The 11,501-nt window shown below is 38.6% G+C and overlaps 1 protein-coding gene across 1 annotated transcript; it reads left to right on the top strand.

The window, feature by feature from the left end:
• The first annotated feature begins 437 nt into the window (after positions 1–437).
• LOC125241533 lies at positions 438–8,930 on the top strand. Its single transcript, XM_048150063.1, has 8 exons — positions 438–997; positions 1,714–2,527; positions 3,012–3,184; positions 4,908–5,044; positions 6,536–6,700; positions 7,081–7,282; positions 7,728–7,953; positions 8,788–8,930. Exons 1-8 carry the CDS (start codon positions 853–855, stop codon positions 8,792–8,794), a joined length of 1,869 nt encoding a protein of 622 aa, XP_048006020.1. The 5' UTR covers positions 438–852; the 3' UTR covers positions 8,795–8,930.
• Positions 8,931–11,501: the final 2,571 nt, after the last annotated feature.

Here is an 11,501-nt window from a genome sequence, read left to right as displayed (position 1 = left end):
AACTGGTGACCGAAGAGCTGGCGACTTCCTAGCACAACCTATCAGCATTGCGATACAGCGAGGAAATGTCGCCAGTATCCTTGGTACCCAAGGCCTATTTTAGTCTTACTTGCTTATATAATTATGGAGATATGTTAATGTAAATAAAGATTTACCCCCTTATTCATAAACGTTCACTAAAGTTATCAAGCCGATAAAGTTCGTTTGTCCCTTTCCGACGCATTGGTGTGATAGAAAGGGACAAACGAACTTTATCGGCTTGATAAATTTTTGTGAACGTTTATGAATAAGATGGTTAATCTTTTGTTCTTAAGAACAGAGTCGATAACGATAATCCATTAGACTTTTAAAGTTCTAATCACTTTTTAATGCCTTACCTAATACGTTTTACCATCTCCAGATTTAAGTGCATGAGACAAAAATAAAAATGGATTACAAAGGATTACTCTTGTCTTGTTAACGTTCTCACCATTTGCACACATATTTAATACAGAATCACACATTGTATTAATTAACAGTAATGTAAACAACTGTGCACACGCGGCGAAGTTGGTCCAGGATATCTACCAAAGAACAACCATACAGTGATACATAGTATCTCGCTGCATCGTCATCGTCAGTCTCACTTTTCGCGGCAACGAGGCAGGCCGTCGCGCCGCTCACTTCGCATCTATAGTTGAGACAAAAAAACAATATTGCTACAAGGAAAAATACCCGCATAAAGTGAACGGTCATTAGTGCTATGTGCTAAACACGTTTTGTGGTTACTGGATCGCTTATCAAAACAAGTATGACTGGATCTTAAGTCGTATTGATTGGAAAAGCAACTTTGCTTGTTGACTGTGCACCGTGATGCTTTGGGTGCTTGGGTTAGTGGGGTTCGTTGTAAATGTTGGAGCTGCAAGCATCAGCTCCTTCGAAGGTGCCGAATGCCGTCCCTTCACTAAGTGTAATAAGACTGGACATGGACGCGAAGATATCACATATACAGTTAACGGTAAGTCAAATGCCTAATTTGTTTGATGAGGGTATACTACTGGGTAGGTACTTTACCTAAGTAGAGCAGCAGTAATGTAATGACACATCAGTGACGCTAACGAAAAGGAAGCGTGTATATTATTATAACATACCTACTGTTTGATGTATTTACAATCGTCACTAGTGTGTCAGAAAGAGACAACTTTAGTGATTGAATAATTTATCTTTAATGTTTTGAAATCGTCACAACTTTTCTTTATCTAACAACTCATATGGTTTTTCTAAACAAACGTAAACTGGCAATAGACATCTGTAAAATCCAAGAATGTCGGTATTATCCAACTTATGGAAATCCCCGAGCAAATACTAAATAAGTACCTCATTAAATAATACGATTTGCAGTACATTAGATACTGTAAACAAAACAGAAGATTTGGCAGCTTAAAAATCAAGCAATGAATATTCATATTCTTATGAATCTTACAAACGTATTATAAATTACTTTTAATTAAAATTCAATAACTATGCTATTAGCAAGGCTCGGAAAAACTTCCGTCATTTCAAAAACGTAACCACAATTTAGGACTCATTTATGAGATTAAAATGTTACCTATATTGATCAGGGCAAGGCATAAATATCCAAAATGATGGGAATTTTTCTAACCTTTGGATATCAGGTACGTATTTCTCTTGAATTTACACAGTGACTTATTGGAACACTGCTATCTTTTTCAGGTCATGCAGTAATCTTAGATTTCCTCGATGGACATCATTTTAGACTGAGATGTGACAGCAACCGTGATGGAGCTTTGCTGTTATCGGATGACTCCGAATTGCCGTCTATGACACGGCCTGTGACCGTGAAAGAAGCAGTATTCAATCAGTGTGTGATTCCGCGTAGCACGTTTTACGATGCATTGAAGGCGTTTAATGTCACAGTGACTAAGTCGCTTTTTTTAAAACTGCCCGCAGAACCTAGATTGGAAATCCGTCACTTGAAAGGTTTGCAAATAACCAACCTTGAGATTACTGCACTCGATTCGACGAATCCGCCGCGGCCATCGTTTGACTTCCTAGATGAGGTATCTGGATTGCGGACGTTGAAGCTTACCGACGTGGTTCTGGAACCAAAAATACTGACCCGATTACCAATATCACTTCAGATCCTAAATATTGTGAATGCGAGGCTTCCCGCCGCTGAGCACGTATTACGCATCAACAACAACAGTGCACCGGGTTGGATTGAACGACTGCTTTCGCTACGTACTTTATACCTAGCAGAATCATCGGCAAGCTTAGCAGTGTCTCCGGAAGCGACACTCACTCCACCACAACTGGCCTCACTGAAAAATCTGACAAATGTAGTTCTAAGCAACGTGCCGCTGGATACGAGGCTTGAAAGTGGACTGAGCAGTTGGCTTAAAGGTTCTACTCTTAAAGAACTGAGATTACAATCATGCAAGTTAACAGAACTGCCAAGCTCAATGTTTGATGGCGCAAATATAACAAAAGTTATCCTCACCTACAATAACCTCACGTCTTTGCCAAAGTAAGTAAATTGAATATAATTTGTAGACGTGCGAGTGCTCGTCACGATTCTAGCAGGTAAATGCTATCTTTAATCTTACATCATCAGCAATAGTGATGAGAACAGGTTGTCATCTATTGGATTTGGGTAATTAGCATGTCGAGCCCTGGGACGTTTACCGTAATTGACAACCTCATTTAATATTTCAATTCAGCAGACCAAAAAATGATTTCTTTGATGCTTAAAAACCGTAAAAAATTCAATACGAAATGATGTTGTATGAATAGTCTGTTCACGCAAACCATCATAATAGTTGTAGATAAAACCATATGACGTTACACCATAACTTTAGGTACCTATGTATGTTGAATTTTACTTATTAATAAAATTGTAATCACTAACATTTTCTGCAACTCAAATATCCCTTTGAAATAAACAATCCGATGTTTTTAGAATATGACCCCAAGAAACAAGGATATTATTTCAAAGGAACGAAATATTTCAGTGGCGTGTTCTTTCCGCTGCAGTGGCTACGGGAGCTGGATTTATCAAATAACAGACTGAACGGAGCGAATCTTGCGCAGTCTGTGGCACCACTGATACGGCTTCAGACGCTGATGGCCAACAACAACCCCCTGGGCTCGCTGTGTGGCGAGGCTCGTAATACTTTTATAAGGCGTAAGTTCTCAACCTCAAGCATCTATCCTTCACCTAACGATCGTACAGATAGTCCAAAAGCCTGAGTTAAGTTTTAACTCTTTAAACTGGCATTTTTTTTATAATAAATGGATATAGTACAAAAGGAAGTAAAGGAACCCTTATGGCGCCGCTCTTTCCGTCTGTCTGTCTGTCACATTTCTAAATATCTCGAGAACTAGGTACTTATTATATCGACTTGAAATTTTGAATACTTATGTACATTGTTAACCTCTATAAATTGAAAGTTTTTTTTTTTAATTTATTAATATTAATCATAGAAAATGGCCAAAATAAAAGGGGGGCAAACAGTAAATGTCAAGTTACTAGTTACATCAAGGTCAAGTGGGTGCATGTCGTTAGAAAAAAGTGTACATATTAAAACTGTTTTTTTGTAGCGAAAAAAAAAATTTATGAAGAAAAGTGTAAAAAAAACCGCCCCCCCCCCCCTATCTTCGAAGCTTACCAACGAAATATTATAAAAAAATTACGAAACATTATTTTTATGCCAAATATTACAGGAAAAACAAAATCGTGTCTTTATTTTTAATAAAAAAAACTTTTCAGATTTTAACTTTCAATTTAATAACCCTTGCGGATGGAACCTATCGTAGGTATTTCAAATTTACTCGAAATTTTACGGAAAAAAGATCTCTTTCAAACAAAGTAAAAACTATTTAAAAATATTTTAAGCGGGTTACTCACGTATTAAGTCGATATAGCGTTCGACATGTTTCGGCAACAAAAAACTGTCGAAATCGGTTAACATTAAATATAAGGAATTCTTGAAAGTTATATTGAGAAACATGAGATTATTTTAACTATTGAAAGTTTGTACGGATACGGAACCCCCGGTGGGCGAGTCTACTCGCACTTGGCCGGTTTTTGATTTGGTAGAGAAGAACCATGATTGAGAAATAAAAATATTAAGTACCAAGAAAAATAAAAAAACCGGCCAAGAGCGTGTCGGGCCACGCTCAGTGTAGGGTTCCGTAGTTTTCCGTATTTTTCTTAAAAACTACTGAACCTATCAAGTTCAAAACAATTTTCCTAGAAAGTTTTTATAAAGTTCTACTTTTGTGATTTTTTCATATTTTTTAAACATATGGTTCAAAAGTTAGAGGGGGGGGGACGCACTTTTTTTTCCTTTAGGAGCGATTATTTCCGAAAATATTAATATAATCAAAAAACGATCTTAGTAAACCCTTATTTTTTTTTAAATACCTATCCAACAATATATCACACATTGGGGTTGGAATGAAAAAAAATATCAGCCCCCACTTTACATGTAGGGGGGGGGGTACCCTTATAAAACATTTTTTTCCATTTTTTATTTTTGCACTTTGTTGGCGTGATTGATATACATATTGATACCAAATTTCAGCTTTCTAGTGCTTACGGTTACTGAGATTATCCGCGGACGGACGGACGGACGGACGGACGGACGGACAGACGGACAGACGGACAGACGGACAGACGGACAGACGGACAGACAGACATGGCGAAACTATAAGGGTTCCTAGTTGACTACGGAACCCTAAAAGTATAAACCACAAACATCTCAATGTTATTTGAAAATCAGACATTACCGTAGACAAATTCATTGCAATAAGGGCTTTAGTAGTTTTTTTACCTATCGGATATCATGTGCCAGAGTGCCTTTATTTCATAGAATGGAATAAAATTGTCTGCATTCTTTTTACAGTATATGCTAACTTGCCGCAGTCCCTGCGTCATCTGGAACTTAGAAAAACAGGCGCAACTCGCATCTGCTATGACTGGACCTACAACAGCGAACTTATGCATATAGATCTCAGTTATAACGAAATCGGTGATTTGACGGTTAGTTTCTACATTATGTAATACGGAAATGTTTATAGGTATTCTTTGATATTCAACTTCTTTGAGTAGCCAATAGTGTTTTGATTTTTAATTATTAGTTGCTAGACGTAAGCTACCCTCTTGTTCTATCTTCGAGGTGTTTGAAAAATTGTCATCACGATCTTGTTTTAAGTAGCTCCATAAATGCCAATATTCTGCGTTCAAAAACCAAAGTGCATAGCTTTCTTGTAGGTCCTAACTCTTAAAAAACATTGATAACAATGTACCTATAATACAGCAACAAAAAGTTAGTACCTATACATTTTCATTTGTAAAGTGTCTGGTATGATGCGGGACAAAACATTCCGCATATATTAGAGAATTTCATTAGAATAATGTTGTATATGTTACATAGCTACTCAATATTCTTGCCATGGTTGCTAATCGACTTGGCAAAAGCTTATGTATATCATAGTTCATATAACTAGTAACCTGATCATTCATAAACCTTAATGCAACGGCGTAGGGTACAATAATGAGGTGTTTTAACAACCCACGCTTTGTTTTGATTCGTGTAGCGAGTCGATGGATCAAAGAATGAGGAAAATCGTTGTAACTATTAATGTAAAAAACTCATAACAATTATAAATTAATTATTTGTATCCAGTTAGACCGATCTCTTGAGACATGTCTTCCTTACTGCGTATTTATTTATTTAATTATACATAACTATACGAAAAAACCTTATGGTATAAAAGGCGGACTTAACATTAACGAATTTTCAACTTTTATACCTGTAGCTTCTTATCATGTCAGCAAAAGATATGGCTCGCTGTGCGTCGCAATACTCGCAATGGCAAATGAGGCCATCGAGCCGGTTTAAGAGCTTTCGAAAAATTACTCTGAATGTACTATCAGCTGCAAAAGTCATTGCAGAATTTACCAATGAATTCATTCATAATTTCTCCATGTACTTTTGCAGCGTATAGTACCTATGGCCCTCGTTTTCTCACGTCCCTCCGCCAAATTATACTTACGGAACTGACTAAGACATATAAGAAGTGTAAGAAATTAGTAGAAATGGCATTTTATGGGCATTTTGACTTAATCTGAGGCTGAACTCGTTAAATATTTTTGACAGACATGTCTCAATTTTTTTTTTCAATTTTAAAAGTGGAAAATGTCTGCCTTGGGTGAGACTTGAACTCACGGCATCTGGATCGATACTCCAGCGCTCTGCCAACTGAGCCACCAAGACTTCAACCAAGCCAGCGAAATTTTCCACTACTAAGGTCAATGGGACCCGTAGCCACATCTACCGTAAGAGTGTTAAACTTCTTAAACGGCAACCGGAGTTCCAAGTCGTATTGGAAATTCACCAGTTACGATGCGCTAACCATGCTAAATTTCCACTAATTTTCCACTTTTAAATTTATTCTAAGCCTAGTGGCATCGATTGCAGACGTTTCTGCTAATCAGAAGTTAAAAAAATTTTTTTTTATTAATTTGCAGTTCGATGAACTAGAAATGAAGAGAAACTTGCACAAAACCGCTGGTGAGCCGGTCTGGCTTAACCTGAGCAACAACTCGCTGCGTGTTATCGAAGTGTTACCCAGCGACGTCCAGCAATGCACTGAAGACGCGTCTTCAACACCTGGAGATACAGATGTTCTTGTGGTAATGTACCTATAATAATGTTGAAATAATACTTTGATCAAAGCGGACCAGGCCCATGAGCCGTGGCGAATACCGGGATAATGTTAGGAGGATGATGATATTGATGATGAATGCTTTGATACCATTTACCTCTTATATTCTAACCTTAGAAATTGCTTTAAAACCTCAGTTATAGACTGTGCATGATTTGAATATTGAGGTTCTAATGCCATGTCGAAATAATACCAGCAATAATTCGTAGAGCCAATATTCTGTGGTTGTGCAGAAAGAGCGTGTAGTGTCACATATTTTTCCGGCCTTCGAAAAGTAACATAACAGTCAGTGACTATTTTTAAGACTTCCAAGACATTTGAACTAAAACACGCCTTTACCTGTTACAGCGAGTAAAAGTGCAGCTAAAGCTGAACGCGCTGACCTGCGACTGCGGTGCGTACTGGCTGCGTGAAGCACTGCAAGTGTGCTCGATGTTGGAGCTGGAGGAGGATGTCCCGTGTGACTCAGTCCCCGTGCCAGTTCGCGACACGCTACTCGCTCACGGACCTGATGATATACTCTGCCCGTATGACGGGTTCTGTTTACCAGGTAAGGTTCTGTGTGTGGAAGTCTAAGATGGTTCGTTTCGATCCAGTACTGCAGGTACTGCAGCTGCTGTTGCCATTTTGATCACGCGTCATAGAAACTGTTACAGTTGTGCCTGTTAGAGATTTTTCTTCTAATATTTGCGTGTATGGATTGGAATTATTGGAAATCAAATGAAAATTATATTTAGCCAACCCATAATGACTCCGAGTAACAAGCTTTAAGTAGGAAGTATGTACCTAGTCAACTTATGTAAAATGTGTTTGTAATATTTATTTCTACATACTTTATGTACTTAACTAAAATACTAGTACATAGCGGTATTTTTAAACTGGTGAATATCATTTCTTTGATATGATCGATCATTCATTGAATTAGAACAACTGTATTAAAAACAGGCCTATAAAATTGAATTGAAAACTTCTAACTCTTCTAACTGATATTACAGAGTGTTCATGTGACAAACGCCCCCGCGACAATGCAACTGTAGTCCACTGCGCTGGTGCATTGCCGCAAACACCTCTCTGGCCACCGGCTGCACGGGAGTACCCGATTGCGCTTCACGTGGCACCGGGACGTTGCACGCCGTACCTCGCCTCGAACTTGTTGAGCTGCATGCACCCAACAACAACATCACTGACATTGATGGAGCGGACATCTCTGATACACTGCGGGTTAGTTCCACGTTCGAATATGTATTTGTATAAGATAGTTCCCTCTAGCGCTACACGTGGCAACCCGGCACCACACCTCGGACACTGGCGATTAAATATATGAAAGAGGCGCATTCCTAGCACATACTCTAAGCTCGTGCAGGTGAACGCGTACCATGCTTGTATGAGTGAGATATGACAGGTCGACTGGTCGCGCTTTTGACAGGCGGTAACTGTGAGGTAACCGAGAGGGGGTGGGCGGCACGGGAGTGCCCACACTGTACGATAGTACTCTTAATTACCGTGCCGGCACGCTGGACGCCGTGCCAATTTTTGAATTAGTGGAGCTGCATGCACCCAACAACATTACTAGCATTGAATATTGATGGAGCGGACATCTCTGATACACTACGGGTTAGTTCCACATTCGAAAGGAATATGAGGACTTTGTATCGACGTGCTGTGCAGAAATGCAGACTGACCAAAATAAACCTGCCATAAATATACTACGATACCATGACGTGTAAATTTGTAATAAGTTTATGGGAAGTTTTATCACGCGCAATCGTCTGATAAAATGGTCCAACTGCGTAGTTAAACAAACAAAGGGAACTAATTTTGACTAGGATTTGTCACAGCATGTCTTGTGATTTATAGGTAGATACTTTTGAGTCGGGGTGTGGACGATCTTTCAGGATGCATAACGAGAGCCTTTTCTTAGTGACTGCATACTGAGATTCGTATAGAGGCGTAAATTTTATGTGGGGTTTCATTTTACCTGTATTTTTAAGCCAATATTTCTGTCTATAATATATAATGAATCATGAGTCATGACTAAATTATTTTTGTTTGCAGGTGTTAGATGTGCGTAACAACAGTATTGCACACGTTACCTTGGCAGCGGCTAAATTGCTTGGTAGCGAACAAGCTACAGGGAAGAACCGAACTGTGTTGCTTGCCGGCAATCGGTTAGCCTGCAGTTGTGGTGATGCACCTGCCTTTAGTCTCCTGAAAGGAGTGGTGTGTAGATAATCAATAATTTAGTCATTTCTAATTTGAGATTATGTCTGTCACAAGTCACAATACTCACACTTCTGATGTTATAATCTACCAGCGTAAAAATAGTATGTCATTGACATGTAATTTTTGTCCATAGGTACTCGATTGGGATGTGATACAATGTGTAGATCTCAGTTTTGTTTCTTTAAAAACAAAACACGAACTGTGTGCCAGTCTTCTGCTGCCGATACTGTTCGGCGTAGCAGTGCCATTATTGACATTGGTGGTAGCAGGTTTAATACTGCAACGTCTGTTGCCACGAGTCAAGCAACTTTTGTTTCAACGTAACCTTTGCCTCCGCTGGATTCTTAGTGCCAATGATAAAGTTAACGACCCGGACAAGACTCATGATGTATTCCTGTCATATGCTTATGACGATCTTGAAAAGCTTAATGAACTAAAGAGTGGATTGGAGAAACTTGGGTATACTACAATAGAACACTGCCGTGATTGGCAGCCCGGAGACGCTGTAATGGAACAGATTGCTCGCTCAGTGGTTTGTGCTCGTCGAACACTTTTGCTAGTGTCAGATAACTATGCAAAGTCAAAGTGGGCACTGGAAGAGTTCCACGCTGCCCATGCGCATGCCATGGAACGCCGAACAGCACGGGTGCTGATAGTTCGTTGCGGTTTGAATAAACCTGAAGTTCTGCCTTCGGATCTGCAACTTTACCTTTATAATAACACGTACCTTGCTTGGGAAGACCCAACATTTTGGCACAAGCTGTATCGAGTTATGCCTCCTCTGCGTGAAGATTCTAAATCCATGCAATTAACGCTTCACAATATAAATCCTCCATCTGCATTTACGAAAGAAGATGATGTTAAAACAAATTCGTTTCCAGAGAATAAACCGATTGAAACTCAGATAGAAATGGTTCGACAGACTGACAATGTCACAGAGGACAGTAATGCTGTAGCGTAGCTCAAGGCGCAGGCGCCTGTTGAGAATAAAAACTTCGTTACTTGAAAAGTTTATGAGCTGAGTCCAGTAAGAGATGACTCATGCTAGAGCGGGCTGGGACTGTATGATGTGTAAGGGTTAAGTTGTTAGTCAACTAAGTCATCGGTATGCTACATGTTGGCAGATTATTTTTTAGAGGTTATTAAACATTATTTTTAATGTTGTAATGATTTGTTTTATCCTCATAATTCCCGATCTTGTAAAGGAGGCGGGCAAGCATGGTCGCGTGATACGGCCTATCGCATCAGTGCGTCCTTTTCACACTTTCTGTAAAAGCTATAGGGATGTACCGACGCGATAAGCTATATCACACTACTAGTTTGCTAGGCCCGCAGAACAGAATACAGTAGGTAGTATAATTTGTAATCTAGATTTTTCATATCGTTTATTGTTTCTACGAAAAAGACGTAAAAGCTATTATGATATAGTATTAAATATAAAGTCAAATCATCATTTTTCGTAGTACATTTCTTATCAAGTGTATAAACCCAGTGATAACAAAAAAACGGTTCACATTGGACATAATATTGCGGGGACGCATCATGAATGGAAATTCGTGGTATCTGGGTGGTCATTTTTTGCGTCTCGACCTTATCCTTCTTAAGTAAGTAGGTACAAATTCTGCTCAATAATAAGGAGAACCGTTTTGCCTATGTAACAATGTGCCAATATAATGTTTTTATCAAAAGGTTTACCTAAACTCTACAAAATAGGATAATAGTTATTTGTTTTACAAGGGGGTAAAGTTGTTGTTTAACCGCACGTGCCAATATTGATACCCGAGCAAGCGAAAGATTCCAGTGTTAAACCGCGAGCGTAACGAGTGGTTCAAAAAGTGGAATCTTGAGCGTTGCGAGGGTTTCAAGGCACGTAGGTTAAACAAACTTTGCCACCGATTGAAACACAAAATTTTTCACCACACCAACAACACGAACAAAATACAGACTATAAAACATCAAACTAAATCAAATCTAGCAATCTATTAAATATGTAAGATTCAAAATAGTTATTTGTAGGTAAATTTTATCAGCCAGCTCAAGGCATAAACTTAAAATTTGTATGAAATTACTTTGCACTCTTGTGGATAAAATGCAATTTTGCTATCCGTTTTCGAATAACAAAATTGATCTTTACCAGTTGATGTGGTGAACAAATGACTACTATAATAATAGTAACAAATCTGCTTACGTAATACTTGAACGGCTTGAACTTTATCTAATTTTCCAAACCTTAAAACCTTGATCACACAATATCTAACTCTAATCCAAAGAGTAAGATATTAGATTTGTATTTAAATGGTTTCATTTGTGATTTTCCTTGTCCTTGTTGTTAGGCGTTGTGTTTTTTTTTGCGGTCTAAATACCTTAGTTCTACTAGACTAGATACCTACCGTCTAGTTTTTGTATAATCTTTCTCATAATCGAAACCATTGGGTAAGGGTACCCGAACTTTTGAGAGGCGTGCACGTAACCCAAGTCCCTACACGTCCAACGAAAATGTTCTTATTGATTTATTTTCACAGATAAAAAAAAAAAAAACAATACCG

The sequence above is a fragment of the Leguminivora glycinivorella genome, chromosome 2, assembly GCF_023078275.1.
Source record: "Leguminivora glycinivorella isolate SPB_JAAS2020 chromosome 2, LegGlyc_1.1, whole genome shotgun sequence".
Taxonomy (NCBI): Eukaryota; Metazoa; Arthropoda; class Insecta; order Lepidoptera; family Tortricidae; genus Leguminivora; species Leguminivora glycinivorella.
The sequence above is the reverse complement of the archived record's forward strand: the minus strand, read 5'-3'. Positions and strand labels throughout refer to the sequence as shown.